The sequence below is a fragment of the Sphaeramia orbicularis genome, chromosome 11 (assembly GCF_902148855.1).
Source record: "Sphaeramia orbicularis chromosome 11, fSphaOr1.1, whole genome shotgun sequence".
Classification (NCBI taxonomy): domain Eukaryota; kingdom Metazoa; phylum Chordata; class Actinopteri; order Kurtiformes; family Apogonidae; genus Sphaeramia; species Sphaeramia orbicularis.
The window spans coordinates 26,680,541-26,698,825 of record NC_043967.1 but is presented as its reverse complement, the minus strand read 5'-3'; the positions used below and the strand labels follow the sequence as shown (position 1 = coordinate 26,698,825).

Below are 18,285 nucleotides of genomic sequence, written 5' to 3'. Positions count from 1 at the left end.
GCATCGCATGTAGCATGGCAAGAGTGGCGAGCCGAACACGGTGTTGAAGAAGAAGGGTCCAAATGAGAGAGAGAATGATGATGAAGGCTGTCGAAGGAGGAGGAAAGGAATACTGGCGTTTTATTTAATCTCCTCTTTATTTTATTTCCACTTCTGACATGCATATGCTGACATGCTGTCATTCTAAAACTTTCACTTATTACCCACGCCGTCTTCCCTCTCCTCCCACTCTTCTCCCGATGTTTGAAGCACCCGTCTCCTTTCCACCCACACTTGTTCTGTCTCCCGAGATCTTTACCTTCCTGACTTTGTTTCTCCTTCCTCTTCCTCCCCGTCCTTCCCCTTCTGTGTTGTTTTCCCTTACTCTTCTTTTTTATCTCAGCTGCTGGATGGCATTTTATTCCCTTTCTCTTGCTCTCTCTCTCCACTCTGCTGCTCTTTCTTGGTTTTTAGCGCTGCTGTTACAACCCTTCTCACTCTCTGTCTGCTTACACACACATTCATGCAGGCAAACACAGTTTTAACATGAATCCTCTGTTTACTTCTTCCTCCTTGCTCTTTTGCCAGCTTCACACTGTCTTCTATTTCTCTGTTATGTAAATGTCTAAGTCTGTTCCTTTTTCTGAAGCTTGCAAACACAAATACACAATCTTGAGTCACTTCTCTTGACATTACCTAATCTCACACATCACTATTCTAACATTTCTACTTGGTTTGATAGGTCCAGAACACACACACTCTTTTACCCGCTAGCTCTCCCCACCACACTGGTACACACCCTCTCTCCTCTCGCTCTCTTTTCCTCCCTCTCAGTCATACACATTCTCTCTCACCCTCAAAGCTCTCTCTCTCCCTCAGTCCTCATCTGCACCTCAGCAGAGTAACATGTTGCCTCGATGCAGCCACAGCGTCGAGCAGTAACCAAAGCCTGTCTGACTGACCGAACAAAGAGAGAAGCGAGGACGAGTCTCAGCTCTCCTCAGCGTCTGGCTGCCTTCCCTGACAGGAGGGAGGAAGAAGAAGAGGAGAAGGAAGCTCAGTTTTCACACTGTCTTGACTCACTTTGTCACCTCAAGCAGAAGGAGCCGCAGAGGATGCGAGGGAAATCGAAGGAGCGAGTGCTGAAAAGTTGGCCGTCGTTCACTCAGCTGTCTATCATCATAACAAACCCCTGACAAACTTTTTAAAACTAGAGGAGAAGGTGGGCTTTTGAGGAGGAAAGGGCATCCCAGATCCTTCATCCCAGGTCCTTCATCCCAGATCCTTCCTCTCTGGTCCTTCATCCCAGGTCTTTCATCCCAGGTCCTTCATCCAAGGTCCTTCTGCGTGCATGTGTTTTGGTCACCCATGTGGCAGGACGCTCTGTGGACCCGTGGCCGCTACCTGCTGGAGAAAAACGATGGCGGCGAAGGGGCAGAGGGGCCCGACATCCTGGGAGACGGGTGCCCGGGGTTCCAGGGTGAAGTCTGCGTGGAAGGGGAGAAGCCCCAGGACTGGCTTTACGAGTCCTACTACAGGATGAGCCAGCAGCATCCACTCATCGTTTTCCTGCTGCTGATCGTCATGGGAACCTGCCTAGCTCTGCTGGCGGTGTTCTTCGCTTCGGGACTGGTGGGTAACTCTGTGTTAGTAGAGTGTTGTGTCAGTAGACCACACCACTTTTAATGAGCAGGGGATGTTTTTCTGTTTAGAACATTTTCTAAAGCTTAAGTCTTAGGGTCATCAGGGGTTTGGAGACACATTTGAGCCATGTTTTGGCCACATGTTCCCTTTCAGATAATCCTAACCATAACCTTATGAAGTAAAACCAAACTTTAGGCTTTGCTACATTGCTACTGATTTTATTTTACTTACCAATGTTTTTCAGGTAAATGTTGATAAGTGACAAGTATGAAAGGTAGTGTTTAAACACAATTAGATGAGATTAGGTAAGTTGATATTGCCAGAAACCACTTGACTTTATCAGTAACTGGATAACTGGGACAAATATTTTATTTAAGTATAATGCAAGTGAGTATTAACTAACCTCAAAAAATCAAGGTGAGAGTTCTTCCAATTCTGATAGTTTGTAAAATGTTGTATCAGTAGAAGCACTGAGCAATAGAGTGACTTCAAATATTTGTTAGTTTTAAAAACGTGTTGTCATGTTGCTCTCTATGAAACATCTGTTCTTCCCTCTGTCTGCTAAGTGAACAGCAGCAAAAGCCCTTCTGAGTTGATAAAAAGGATCTTAACGTCCTGAATTGGGAGCGAATAAAGACCACTGTGTGTTTGTAATGCTCGTGGAATGTTGCACAGTTTGTTATAAGTCCATCAATGGCTCTGCTTCACTGCTTCACTACAAACTACATCCATGCAGGGCTTCATCAAGTATGAGATAGACGTCTATTTTTTTTTTTTTTTTTGGAGGGGGGCGGGGGGGTTAGAATAAAAATTCAGCACGAGACTGAATGAGGCAGGCAGGTCAGTGTGCATTGTATTATGTATTAAGTGTATTATGTGTTATTATGTGTGACAGCATAAGTGGCTGTGAAGCGGCACTTTAAATTGCAACACTGGGCTTGCAGAGTGGATCAAGAGCGGGATGAGAGTTGAGTTCGCAGCTGTGTGGGTGTTGGTGCTTTTGTCAAGTGAAAAGTGTTGTTTTGGCCACAAACACTCAACCATAAACACGAGCTATTGTTTCTGAAGTGCTGCTTTTGTATTTTATGAAATTGCCCTACAAAAGAAAGCCCACTCATGGTTGAGGTTTTTGTTGCTTTGAAATGATTGTTTTGCTGCTACCCTGTGCGTTCAGGGTGATCTGGAGACATGTGCATTTCTGTGCATCTTGTATTCTCAAAGGTAGTGCCTAGAGGCTGATACTGAGGTCCTGTTACATTCAGTGAACTCCATAATGTGGCTGTTCCCAGGAGAACATCTACCTTAATCGATCTTTACTTCTATTTAAGACAAATCAATAGATTTCATTGCCTCTGGCCGGTCGATTCAGTCCTCCTGTTTCTTTTCTTCTTGTGGGGCATTAACTTGTGTGTTCTTGGGTTAAATTACAACCCCCCTAATAATTTCCCATCATTCACAGTTGTAATCATGAATTTCTTTCCCATTTGTCCCTATTAAATGACAGGCAGGGCTGTCCGCAGCTATGGAGTGGTTGTTCAGCGGGTGTATTTATTACTGCTGAATGAAGAAGAATGGCAGGAATAAATAGAAGGGAGGTATGGAGCTGGGGGCTGGGGCAGTTGAGGGAGGGGAGGATGTTGTTGTAAGTGTTCTGGCTTTATCAGTGAGCCGACAGAGACCCAACCAAAGCAGCACTAATGCTCCCAAAATTACTGCCTACTTTTATCTCCGCAGATCAGGGCTGGAGTGAGCGAAAGCACTGTTCTTAAGATATAGACCCCCTCCACCCAGATTTAGAGCATGTGTGTGTGCATGTACAGTATGCACTGTAAGCATGCTGTGTGTATTTGGGTGTGTTTGTATCAGGAAGTGTCTCATTTCCTTCTCATACTTATCAGCAATTTTTAGACAAAATCATTCTTCTCATTTTTTCTCCCTGCCTTGAAGTTGCATTATTTCTGTATTAATATGAGAGTCTGTGTTAATCACTATTACATGTAAGTATGTGTGCTATGGGGTTCTTTCTCTTATGAAGACGCAAATATGTTTTACAGTCAGTGTCGGGTCTTGATTGTCTTACCGTGACAGAATATGGGTCCGTGTATGAAGATGAGGGTTGAAGCCAATTGGATAGGACCTCAGCTCCAACATGAAACCACTGCGGAAGCATCTTAACATGTAATACTGATGACAACCACTAGATACTAGGCTCCTAAAAGCCCTGGCTCCCATAGACCTACATTGAACTTCTCTGTAAGTCATTCTAGTCTCAGTTGTTTTATTTGGTTCACATTGTAGCGGTCCATCTTTAAGTATTTCTGCAATTAAGCTCTCATCTGTGAAGAGAAAGACTGGATGTGTTGTTGTCTTAAGTTGCACTTTTTGAGCTTTTATTCATTGGATAAAAAGAAAAAAAACACGTCTGATGGAAGTGTAGTTAATAGGGTACAGTAAGAAGACTGTGAAATTACTTCTTTACACATTTGCTTTATGAAGTTTTGCTGTCGATAAGGTAGCGTTTAGCATTAGTTCACTCTAAGCTTCTGCCCTTTTGTCCAAATATGGCCCCTTCTCCTCCAAAAAACTCAACATTACAATGGCCAATCTTCAAACAACTGGCTTCAAAATTACAGTTCAAAAACTAGTCAATGATGTTACATTTCCTTTTTTCATTAATTATGGTTAAAGCTATAAAAAACATGTCTTCAGGTCCATCGTGTTGTGCCACCATCTTTCTACAGTAGCTCAGAATAGACTTCCTCCTCTCCTTTTTCCTGTTCCATAGTGGGTGGCATCCAGTGTACCAACATAAGAAAGGGTGAGGGAGAGATTCATTAGGTTGATATCTGTAGCTTTACTGCTAGATCTCACTAAACATTACACTGAACTCTTTGTGGCTGGTCCCTAGGGGCCACTTGGGCACTTAAAGAATAAAGGATATTTAAAGACACGCTTAAAGGAGTAATATTTTGATTTTTTAAGTGGAATTATGCATTTTAAAACATTTCCCTGTGGTCTACATAAACTGTAAATGCTATTCTTGGGTCTGAATTCTTCATTAATTCAACTCCACAGGCCCATCCTCAACCCTATTTCTGAGTAATAACACTAGAAAGGTCGTTTTGAGCGCTGGCCCTTTAAATGCACATGAGCCACGTCACAACCCACCGCCTCCAGGTTGATGACCGTGCTTTCGGTCCAGTTCAGCCACTTGTGTTCATTAATACAACCGACAACTGAACATTTTAGGTAATCAGCTCGAAGTTTGGACATATTTTCAGTATGAACTACAACCACTGCTGCTGACAAAAAATTATGGTGCACTCGGAGAAATGTTTGTCGGAAGTCTTGACCTTAAATGTGCAAATGTTGTGACGCAACTAGTTATAGACATAACAAATTAAGAAGGAATTAAAATGGGTTGTAGAAATCCACTTGATTTTTGCCAAAATTAATATAAAGATAGCTTTGCAGCACCTGGAGGGTTCAAATTCAAACTTTATGTACTATTAGGGTCCAAATACATAAATAAATATACCAAAGACTAATAAAAGTGGGTTTAGGAAAATATGACCCCTTTAAGTGTTTCTTTTTTGCAAGGGTGAGAGTTTGGTATGCTGTGGTTGGGTTAAGTGTTCAGGAAATTACCAAAAGTCAATATAATCTCCTTAACACACGGAAGCGCAATGTGGCTATGACTCTACAACCCACAATTACATGGAAGCATGTTAACAAAATGACATTTAAAAGAGAATCTGACAGTTTCATAGAGATCAATAGTACACCTTGTAGCAGTATATTGAAAATCAATGAATTCCATATAACAGCCCGACTTATTTTTTTATGTTGTACACCATTGATTACCTCAATGTTGTTTCTCTAATGATCATTTAGCCTGCTCCCTTTATGATTTGCAGCACATTTTTAGTTCTTCTGTAAAAAGAATACGTAGATTTTATGTGTATAACATCTGCTGCCGTCTTTTCAGCTGCTCTTTGCAGTTTGATAGATGCAGTGAAGTGAGAGCAGACTGTTTTCTGATGATGGATCACCAATCTGTTACTCGGGGGCAGTAAGGTAAATGAACGAGGTGACAAATGCTGTGACGTCACTTTCAGAGCTTTGGCGTCAAGATATGACTTGCAGAATGGAAACTTACAAGTAATTTACCAAGAAATGTTGATATTCTATAATATTGCAATATTAAGTAAAATTATCTGAACTCCGTTTTTTGCTTCCTTAATAACATCGTCTTTTTATTCAGTGTTTGCTTCATTATATGTCTTGAACCATGAGTCGCTAACACTAGAAACCAACCAAAACCAGTAAGCTTGTTTAATAATGATGTCTTTGCAGCAGATGGACTGCATAGTTCCTACGGAAGTTCCTGTAAACCTTGATTATAATGTATTTGTGTCCTTCCTCTTGCAACAATATATGTTATCACATCTAGTGTCGGTATAAAATAACACATTGATTCCCATTGTTTTACTCTAGGGACACATACAACTGTAACATTAGACCAAGAAGGATAATGTCAAATATATCCTGCCTTTCACTTCCTGGTGGGGCTGAAAAATGATGGAAAAGACTGACATTTTCTGGCACTGATACAGATATCATGATGACTTTAATAACTGATCCTTCTAAAACGGCAGGACTGTATATATCATCCTGTAAAGGTGGAAGATTTATGCTTACATGAATTTTGTGTCGGAGTCTGATTTGTGCTGATGGGCTCATTTTTTGTTAGTTAATTTGATGATGATGATAATGATTTCTGTTGTCTATGTCCATAAGAACATCTATAATACACTTGTTTTTACGCAGTGCAGCAGAGTGCAACACTAGGTATACATTACAGACAATACTAGTGGTACTGTTAGCAGATGTTTGAAATGCAGAACAACACATTCTACAACACAGAGTTCATATGAGCACACAAATCTAACAAACTGTGTGTCCCGTAACGCTTAATTCTGAGTAAATCATGTTATTTCAGAAAGGATGCATCACACTGGCCACCTTCTACGGTTACATGATTATTATAGTGTTACAGTGGTTTTTCTTACACTAATCCATTTGCTGTGTAAGTTTGACTGATTAGCATTCTAAGCCAACATTATGTGTTTAAGATTTACCCACATCCTCATCCTTTTCCCAAGTTATTCACCATATTCAGTTTTTCTTGTGAGAATATTCCCTTGTATGCATGAATTTTGAGCTGAATTGAACCACTTATCAGCTACATCCCACTGCTATGGCCGCTGGCATCTTTTTGTATAATTGTGAAATAGCTATGTTTTGAATCTCTACTGTCGAAAACAACCTCTGGAGTGCGGTGACGAATGGAAGTATGATCACACAGTGTACATTGCAAAAAAATACAACAGTTAATTTCCATCAAAAGCACCGTGATTCTTGATAAATAAACTCGTCTGTACTAGTGATGTAGTGATATGTGTTATAGTTGAAAAATATCCCAGAAAGACACATAGGAAATTTTGTCAAGGTTATTTTAGAGTCATAGATGTACTATTTCCACTGTATTTCCATTTATGGCTATGCAATATGTCCTACATCCCAATAACATAACAAAACAAGAATAATATGAGGTAGCAGGCAGTGTACAGTACAAATACACCACCATTAACTTCTAGTGGGTCACAAATGACAATTGAGAGGAGAGAGATTATCATACTATATAGAGTAAATCTATATATTATTTTTTGAATGAAAATCTTCAAGATAATGCCTTTAAGATCAGATAAGATAAGACAGATTTTATTGATTTATTGTCATTGTAGAGTAACCAATACAATGAAATTGGGATAGTAACTGCTTAAAAGTGCATTACAATGAAAACAAGAATAAAAACAATATAACAGTAACAGCAACTATACAATATATATAGTACATACATTCAAACTATAGCCGCAAACAAAGACTTAACATTAGTACAGGGATATAAAATCCTCAGTGTAAACATAAACACAGCAAAATAAGGTTTGAACCCCAAACAACAATAACCAGTAACCTTGTGGAAGAACATTAACACGAAGCACAACAAATTAAAGCATAGTGCATGAAATGACATCCAAGTACTGTCATGATGTGATATATGCTGTATGCCACCCTGTTCCATTCATAAAATAGGCCCTTTATAGAAGTCATGAAATTGATTTCTTGCTTGCTATTCTAAATAGTGCTAGGAATTGCAGTACTCCAAATCAGCGTTTTTGGTCGGATGCTAAGCAACCTTTGACCTGAGCGTACTCCTCTGCACTGCAAATGGAGCACTTAGGGAAAGCTTTGTTGATTATTGATGACCTTCGTATCCCAGCTGAGAGCAGATTGTAAAAAAAAAAAAAATGCTACGAGTGGTGTTTCATCACGAAAAATAAATATTCAACAGGAACCAGAACATGGAAAGTGCATACAGTGTGTGGTGGTTTGTGTTTTCTTCTCTGTGTCATGTCGCCACTGAATAATTAGATCGCTGCCGTTTTTGTGGCTGCCGCTGCCACGTCTCCCTGTTCCCCTGTTTCCCCTGTTCTGCTTTGCCCCCTTTCCTCCCAATATAATAGCTGGATAAGCCAGACTGGGGTAAAAAAGGAAATAATTGTTCTGGATGACAATACAGTACATTATGCAGGCAGGCATAGCTCCCTCCCTCTATGCCATGTGGAGGGAAATGACTTTAAATGGATTCAAAAGGGTTTTAACAGGCTTAGATGGCCTATAATCACAAATGTGCAAAGTGCCGACTCTAAATTTGGTAGAGAATGGCTCCTGAACCCATTCCGTATATATGTATGTGAGTATATAGATATTTGCAAAGTGTGTGTTGCTGCTAAAGAAAGGCTCTTTATCACTGGTGTCCAGTCTCTGGCCTTGTTGTGAGTTTGCAGTCTTGCTTACATCCTCATTGGGATTCAAGCTGTGCTCCAGATGACTGTATAGCTGGTGTGGCGTCAGCTGCCTGATCCCATGGGTTCCCTTCGCCAGACCCTGACTCATACTACCTCTGCGACATCGTACATGTACAGTAATACACAGAGAGTAAAAGCCACCCGCCCGTCATGAGGTTCTGCCATCCTCAACAAGCTGGAGAGTCGATAAACTGTCAAATCAACCACAAATTAAATGCAGGATCCCTGAGATCTTTTCATAGTGATATTAAAGCTGCTCAAGTGAAAGCATGAGAGAGAGAGAGAGAGAGAGTACAACACATTTTTATGTCCACTCTGATGTTCATTTAACTGTAAAATTGGTGACGTCTAATGACAAAATAGCTTGCTAATTTAACATTCATGGCTGCCGGACCTGTCAGTGCAATCATGACTGTTAATAAAATGGTATATGTGGGTGTTGTGTAGAATCAAGTCTGTGAAAGTGTGTTCATTTCACAAGTGTGGTCACAGTCCTCTAAAATGAAGGGGAGTTTACTTGTGTTTCCTAATTTACAAACTGAAAAGGCGGTTAAATGACAGAGGAAGATGTTATTCACATACTCCACACCCTGATTGTGTGTGTGTTTGTGATGTCCTTTTGTGTGCATGTGTCATGGGATTGTTTGTATAGTATTCACATTTTTCAGTCAAAAATCAAATTGTTACAGTAATATGTTGAGGTCACATGCACATGGTCACGCTCACAAGCAGAGGTTATGTACAGGTTAGATTTCACGATGGAAGTGTTGAAGATGAAGACATTAACTAAGACTGAAGGGTGCTCCGTTCTCCCCTCCTAATAATTTATCACAAGACACAGATGAAGGAAGCTGAGTTTTCTGTATTTCACCAGATTAGAATGCGCATGATTTGGTTTGAGCTGTATCTGACAGAAGAATCACCCATTCTTCCATGAAAGTTTGGGAAAACTTTGTAAAACCTGAAAAATTGCCTCTATAAAGGGGTCATTTTGTTGGATATGGAGTTGCTTATCTTTAAGAAGAAGCATTTGTGATAGCCTGTGAAACCATTTGCACTTGATGTTGAAAGTTTCAAGGAACAGGAATTGAAGCTTTTACCTGAGAGGAAGGGCGAAGGCTTTGCAGTGGCTTTGCAGTTCTGAAGAAACTGCAAAAGCAGTTCTCAGGTCTGTCTCTGCTGTAAGATAAATTAGAGAAAAAGGAGGCGCTCTGTTGTAGAGGTTAATGAGGGAGGTTTGGGCAGAGGTAAAGGGAAACAGTGTGTGTCTGTGGGAGTGTGAGTATGTTGACAGTTTCTAAATGCTGACTTTGACAATGTGAGCACAGAAGTGATGCTATAGCACATTCCCCGGGCTCAGACTGTCTGTCTGCCGATCTGTTCATCCGTTTGTGTGTCATGTTGTACCTCTATCTTTATGAGGGCTCAGCGTCCTCACTATACTACTGTCAAAATGGGTGGTTGATGTAAAATAACTGTTGTGTTTGGTTCTGACCATAGACTGTTTAAACAAAGTGAATGTATCCACCATGAATTCATCCCTTGTTTTGTAGATGACTGTTTTGAAGCCTCAACTCAATCTATGTTTTTTTTTTAATGCAGAAGTCACCATATTCAAGGGTCTAGGTCAAGGAAATGTGTACTATTATTAGTTAGTTTTGCAGCCAGCAGTTAATCACAAACACATACACATACTAGGCAACAATAGACAATATATATATATATATATATATATATATATATATATATATATATATATATATATATATATATATATATATATATATATATATATATCAATGAGACCAACATGGCAATAGCAACAGGAATAAACGATTTCAGCTGGTTGGACCTGCTTCTTGGTAACACATATCTGCGACCAGGGAGCAACCTGAAGTGGAAACTCTGGTCAGCCAGGACAGAATGGGCTTTCTTTAGTCTTCTGGCTTTGTCTGAGGTTGTTCAGACTCATGCCTGCGACCTTGCTGCTAATTTGTACAACCCCTTGAAACAAAGAGGATGAAAAGTGAAGTCAATGCAGATGAAAGTTGGATGGCCACTAGTGCTGACCCCACAGGGGGACTCAGTGCCTGTAGACCTCCGCACATAAATGATAACTTTAAGGTCTAAAGAAACGTGTACACACTTCTGTACAAAAAACAGTTTTCTTCTGCAGAGTTCATTTCCCCTTCTGTGACACTGTACAAAGGGTCCATTTCTTTATACCTCACATGTTTTTGATCTGTGCCTGGCTTTGCAGGTTGTGCTTTACTAGTCAGACATTCAGAACTATTGTATATTGAAGAAAAGTTATTTTTCTTCCTTACAGGCTCTGCTGTCACAGTTGTATTTAAGAGTTACATTAACAAGGTCATTGGAGGTTTGTGTCACATAGTTTACTGCTTGTTAATTACAATATTCAGCACAAGTTGGCTGCATCAGCTATGTTACCATTAATATATATTGAATTATTTGGTCTGCCATCTGGCTTACTAATGAGCCATGATTAGTGTGTTGTATGTATCATGACTTTGACATTGTTAACATTTGTTTAGGACTTGATGGCATTTTCTGGCACAATGTTAGTAGGCGTGTTTGATGTGTTCAGGAAGTTCTGTTTTTGTTCCTCACTCTTCTCCACTGTCATTGACCTGTTTTTATAAAACCCACATGGTGACAGCCATGATGCGCATCTTCAAAATCGCAATTCACAAACCAGTGTATGACATTGTATAGGCTTTGTCCAATATTTATTTGCTGTCTGATTTGGATATGACAGTTGTTTAGCTAACTTACCTGACAGACCACACTGTTAACTAAAGTAATTTCAACTACTTGGTCAACAGTTAGTCAGTGCCACCTGTCCTTTTAAGCAGGCAAAGACATTGTAATTTGATACAGAACAGATGCTTACATTAAGCCATGTAACAGTGTTAACAGGCTGAATGTTTGGGTAATTTGTGTGACAGAAACCTTCAACTGTCTTAGTATAACTTCTCAGCCACAGCTACAGTCCAGTTGGGATTAAAAAAGTTTATATTCTCAAGAACATTTTGACAGAATGTCATACAATTTGGCACAAACATTCACATGGATACAGGAATGGCATGATTTTGGTGGCCAAAGTTCAGAGGTTTGTCATGTTTATTAGACCTATACATAACATACCAGTATTACAACAGATGTTCATAATAACATGAAGTCTACTGGTTCTTTAAGTATATTAATCCAAACTGCATATGGGAGTGTATGTGGGTTGTTGATGAAATGCAGTCAGGTGTGAACTGCAGATGAGCTTGTTTTCAAAAAGTGTGAGTGTGACACCAGATCTACAGCTGTTTAATCCAGTGACACCATCTTTCTCTTGTATTCAGAACACAGAAGACCACTTGACGTTCCTGATCACGGTGCCAGCTGCTCTCTTCCTCTTCCTGTCCATTTTCATCCTTGTCTGCATCGAGTCCGTCTTTAAAAGGATGCTACGCCTCTTCTCCCTCCTTATATGGGCTTGTCTGGTCACCATGGGTTATCTGTTCATGTTTTCTGGAGGGATACTCAGCCCCTGGGACCAGGTAAGTGATTCTCTGGATGTGAGTGTACTGTATGTGTGCCAAATACATCTGTGCACCAATGACATGCAATCAAATCATGACAGATGTAGGGGTATTGGCTCATGTTGCCTGGCAGCCGCGAAGTGTGAAAATCAAGTTAAACAAAATAAAAAAAAATATTTTGGGAATGGTTCTCAGGATACTTGGGTTGAATATCCAACTTGGCACCAATCATGTATTTGGAGTCATTTCACAACTGCATTAAGGTGTGAATCTTATTTTACCGCTGCAGATGTCACGACAATGCATTTTCAAAAATCCAGAAGTTTTTCAGGAGGTTATTTAGCTTAAACATTCAAAAAATATATATTTTTTTAATAAACGCTTTCAACTTCCCATATGTGAACAGATCCTAATGTACCATAAAAATGAGCACCTATCCTGACTTCACTCATGATAACAGCCTGCGAGCTCTATGTTAAGGACTTGGGCCAAATGTTCCATGAACGCCCTTTTTCCAAGTGTCTCAGTGTTCAGTCACTTCTGCTCCTCAACAGAAACAGTATGCAGCATTAGTTACCCTTAGAAACAGCCATTAATGACAACAAACGACACACAGGCATGCACAAATGTTACATACAGCACCTTTATGAAGCCATTAAGAAACAATTTATGCTTTATGTTTAACATAAATATTAAAATCAGCACATGTGGTGAGATGTTGTTGTCACCAGACTGGAGGAGGATGAAATATTGTGAACTGGAATATAACAAAAACACAAATCACATCACACATGGTTTGGAGATGTAGGAATAGACGTAGGAAAATGCACAACAGACCACTAAAGTAAAAGTACCCATTTAAATTCCACCAGTCAGTAAAGTAAATTCAGACAGGATGAGTAGCAGTAAGTTAAGATAAGGCTTTGACGTGTTTAGTATATATGAGCCTGTGGTTTGTAAGTCACTAAATGCATAGGTGTGATTGTCTTTGCACGATGCATGCACAAACTCGGAATTAATTCTGCGTTAATGAGGCCTGATGAGAGCTGGAGGTGAACAGATCAGCAGACAGACACATTAGTTTTCAGTGCCAGACTCCTTTTCTCTCTGTCTCAGGAATCCTATTTTCTCATGCTAGCGCCCTGTCTCCCCCTATTCATCAAAACCCATTTCTCTTTCCCCAGCCTCTCCACCTGCCCCACCCCTCCCCCATGCCAATGCCGAAATTTCCTTCTCTTCCCCTTTTTTTTGGTTTCCAATCCCTTCACTCTTTCTCCCTCCCTCTCCTCATCACTGGTTGAGATATTTTTATCAGCCACCTGTGAGAGTGTAATCATTCTGCATTATTAAGCACTCTACTCTTCTCCCATCTATCTATCTATCTATCTATCTATCTATCTATCTATCTATCTATCTATCTATCTATCTATCTATCTATCTATCTATCTATCTATCTATCTATCTATCTATCTATCTGTCTATCTAGTACTGTTTTAACTTTGGCTTTTTGAAAGGAGAATGAGAAAAAAAACACAGAATACAGACACAATGCAGAAAAACAGTAGAAATTGCAGGCTGCTCTCAGTGGGTTGGACTTGATTGTGATTACTGAGAGAACACTGTGTTTGGTGGAGCACACTGAGCTAAATATCAGTGACTGCCTGAAAAAGAGAGAAGGCGAAACATAGAACAGAGGGAAGCGAGGGAGAGTGGTTAGTCCTCTGCTCGGTCATTGACTTTTAACCGTGCCGTCATTGCCCAAACATGTTCTCCTACTCAGCACTCTCTCTGTTCACAAGATGTCTGTGTAACGTACGAGCCATATCTGCTGCCACTGAGCCGTTTGACCATTTAGTCTGGGTTTCATTCACTTTCTCTGAAGGCCACAACTCTTCGCACGTCTGGGACTGCAAAATCTCAGCTAAATTGACCCGTGTATGAATGACTAAGGCTGCGTTCACACAGCGGGTCTTAATGCACAATTCGGGTTTTTTGCTGAAATCTGATTTTTTTGTGTGCTCGCACATATTACACATTAAATGTGACTTCTATCAGTTTTGAGTATGAACTGAATGCGACCCTGAAGTGACCCGCATGCGCAAAAGATGTCCTGATGTAATACCTGACCACGCAGGCATGCATTGTGTTTACAGAAGTAAATATGTTTTTCCCAGCGCTTCTAGTCCTGGGACGCAGAATTGTGATGTTTGTTGCATTTCAATGATGTAAAGGTCGGATAAATGCGATCTGGCCATTCAGATTGGAGACTGAAAAATATCAGATACGTATTGGATTTAGGACCACATATGAAAGTGGCCTGGGTTGGATTTGAAAAAATCTGATTTGTGCTGTTCAGACTGTCTTTAACAAATCAGATACAGGTTACATATGAGCAAAAAAATCAGATTTGGGCCACACTTGACTGCAGTCTGAACATAGTGTAAGAGTCCTCAGTCCATTCAACAGGATAAAATGTTGCCATGGTACACTTTTGCGAACCGTGAATACTTATTATGTCAGTGTCTGTGAGCCAAAAATATGCCAGTGTTCTAACCAGGAGGCAATAACCATGAATTAAAAGTGTAATACCGCTGACGGCCACTAGACTCTAGGTCAGAATGATTCTGTCTCTAATTGACTTCCTCTATAAATATCTATTAAGTCACTTTGGTCTCGTTAACTTTATTGGACCCTCTAATAAGTGTACTTGTGGTCATTGTGTAAATTATTCCTGTTAATAAGATTTTAGGGCCTTTAGGAGGTTTGGATGTCTCACCTGCTGAGTCAGAGTGTCTGAGCTTCACTTTATTGAATAAAATCATGTTTTTTTCTGTCACACAGCTGCACTGTATGGGTGATTAAGACCTTACAATAAGAAAACGTTTAAAGGGCTACATAATTGTTTCATGAAGTTTACTGTTAATTAAATTAGCTACGTTGTTTCCTAGTATAGAGAGGTGAAGTCGAACCCCTTCTGGTTACCTCCGCCAAGGAGGTTATGTTTTTGCCAGGGTTTGTTTGTTTGTCTGTCTGTCTGTCTGTTTGTTTGTCTGTCCGTTAGTGTGCAACATAACTCAAAAAGTTATGGACAGATTTTGATGAAATTTTCAGGGTTTGTTGGAAATGGGATAAGGAAGAAATGATTAACTTTTGGGGGTGATCCGGAAGAAATCCTGGATTCTGGATCACTTTGAAATTTTTGTTAACATTGTGGTAAATGGGGCCAAAATTTTCGTTTCCCAATATCTCGCTTAATTATTGACCAAAACTCATGAAATTTAACTCAGGAATTGACAATGGGGTCCTCTATCACATTTCAAAGGCTGATCCGGATCTGATCCAGAAGGCGGATTTTATTTTAAAAAATAAATGTAGGATTTGTATCACCGATTATGTGGGGAATTTTTGCGCTTGGCAGAGGTCTGCGCTCTCCGAGTGCTTTTCTAGTTAACCACATGAAACTTAACTTCAGGAAAAATATGACTGACAGTCAGTGGCAAGAGACAAATTATTTCCTTTGTCTCCATTTTTTTATATGATGTTTCTTAATTTATAAGGTAATTTTACAAGTCAATAAAGTCACAACCTGTAGTAACCATAGTTAAGAAACTAAACTAATATAAATTTGTGTGAAATGGTTCAGTGAATTGCATCTTCCATCACATATGATACATGTCACCAACACCAAAACTATTACTTCTGCATATTTCTTCTTGTTCTTTGGTAGTGAAGTAAGTTTTAAAAGCAGTGAAAATCACTATAGCTGTGGTCATGCTGAAGCTGCAGAGACATCTTCAGGATCTCAGAACAGATAGTCTTTGTATATATACTAACTTAAACATTTTTTCACTAAAGTGTGACTTTCTTAACTTATCTTTTAACCTCACATTCATCAAATATGTGAATGATGGCGTAATGGAATAAGGTCCCATGGGACATGACCAGAAGGGACAGCTGCTATATAGATTAGTTACATTCGCAAATGTTAGCAGCATTAATTCAGTGTTGCATATGGTTTGTCATTGTGTCTGCTATTTGAATAGAATAGAATAGAATAGAATAGAATAGAATAGAATAGAATAGAATAGAATAGAATAGGTCTTTATTGTCACTGTTACAGGAATAATGAAAATCAGTTTCACAGCTCTGTTTCTGTTTAGCAGTGCAAAAGGAAAGATTTTTTTATTAAAAAAATATGATGGAATATTATACTGAAAATGCATACTGAAAAACATATAGGCTACTAAAATAATCACAAGGCGATCTCTATACTATAGCTGCAAGAAATATATACAACATATATGGGAAATATACAGGTAACCAAGGACATATGCAAAGTATAATTGAAAACAAAGTGCATGAATCATCAGTTTTGGTGTGCTGACTCATTATGTGTAAACTATTAGCAAGTAACTGAATTTGATGAACTTGCATTTACCACAGCAGCAGTAGAAGCAGTAATAGTATTCGTATATTAGTAGTAATATAAGCTTTTCTCACCTACAACCCCTCACTCATCTCCAGTTCTGCCCTCTCATCCAAATATCATCATTTCTGGCTTCAAATTGCCAAGACAGCTGCAAATAAATCCCAAGTTTCAGGCTTCAAAATGGTGCTCAACAAGCAAACAAACAAATCAACGGGTTGTTATGTCCACTTGTTGTATTCAATCTATAATTTTAACCCTTACAGAACTTTTCAACTGGGTGTTTCAGAAAGTACATTAATATATTACTATTTAATGACATTAAAGGTTAGGTTTATGCACTGACAGCATTTCATTAGGACAAGGGCTTTGTTTAGTAAAGAATGACTCATCTATTTGTGTAAGGATGTGATAAAAAAAAAATAAAATGGACTCACAATATATTTAGTAATGCACTATTTGGACAAAAATATCAGGACATATCACACCAACAGCTTGTAAAATTTCACATCCCTGTTCATATGAAATATTATCGTGATGAAAATGCTCATTTCCGTTGTTGTACATATTTATAACAATAAATGTCAAATCAATATTTCAACCATTAATCAATATGATTTTAAAATAGTATATAATATGATAACAAAGTATTAATCAATATAATATAAAGTTCAAAGGCTTATTTTTCTTGCTGAGTGAGGTTTGATGAACCCGAACAGTTACTTGTGGTTTAACATGATTATTTATGGTTTGAACAAGACAAATTTTTTAGAAATCTAGAGGAAGGGCAAAAAAGGACAAAAAAATCCAATTTTGAGCAAAATTAAAAGTAATTTTTTTAAATACAGTTTACATGATAATGTAAACAAAATTAACCCACCCAAAAGAGATTGTTTATTTCAATAATATTAATCCCAACATAAGAGTAAATTATGATATTTAGCATTATGATTTTGCAGCCCATGTCGCTGTTAGCAATAAAACGCTTGAATTCAATGTATCCCAATTACTTTTGTCAGTGTATTTGTATTTAACCAAGTTTCAATCTCATCTTTTCCCTAAACAAAATGCTCTTATTGCCTGAAAGTAAAATCCTACAGAAGCTGGCATGTAAATGCTTGTCTCAGATCAAGGTTATAATAGTTTTGGATTTTTCATTATAGTTTAGTTTTATTTAGTTTTGATTTGTTTTTCTCTAATTCAGTTAGTTTTGATTAGTTTTTAGAGCAGGTTTGCTAGTTTTGATTAGTTTTGATTATTTTCTAAATGCTTAGTTTTAGTTTAGTTTTAGTTTTTTTACATCTTCTATCTTCTTCGCCGTCAAATTCAAATAAATCCCAGACAGGACTCTGCTGCTGTCTCCCAACTTTAGTCTCCATGTTTCCAGGTAGAGTGGGGACGGGAAGACGACTCTAAACCACAAGTGACGAGAAGTGACGGACCGTTAAATATCATATGGTGCCGCTAGCTAAAATTGCTGAGAGAAATAAATCGATTTTATATCAATCCGACATTGACAAAGACGAAAACGAAGGGGATTTTATCCATAATTTTTATACGTTTTAGTTAGTTTTGTAAGCACACAATACAGTTTCGGTTAGTTATGGTTTTTTTCTTTTAATTATAGTTTTTATTTATTTCAGTTAACGAAAATATTTTTACAATTCTAGTTTTCGTCATTTCATTAGTTTTAGTTAACAATAATATCCTTGTCTCAGATTGAGTTAACCTACATGTTAGAAGATGTTTC

General features: G+C 38.7%; 1 protein-coding gene across 4 annotated transcripts in view; it reads left to right on the top strand.

Moving 5' to 3' along the window:
- The first annotated feature begins 671 nt into the window (after positions 1–671).
- The window catches only part of adcy2b (adenylate cyclase 2b (brain)), a 78,453-nt gene continuing 60,839 nt past the window's right edge, over positions 672–18,285 (top strand). The window contains exons 1-3 of one of the 4 annotated variants that reach the window (XM_030148036.1): positions 810–1,201; positions 1,289–1,611; positions 11,930–12,127. In XM_030148036.1, the coding sequence (XP_030003896.1) occupies positions 1,348–1,611; positions 11,930–12,127 (462 nt within the window). In that variant the 5' untranslated portion in view covers positions 810–1,201; positions 1,289–1,347. Of the gene's footprint in view, positions 1,612–11,929; positions 12,128–18,285 lie in introns of all 4 variants that reach the window. The other 3 variants (XM_030148039.1, XM_030148038.1, XM_030148037.1) reach the window with 3 other exon arrangements.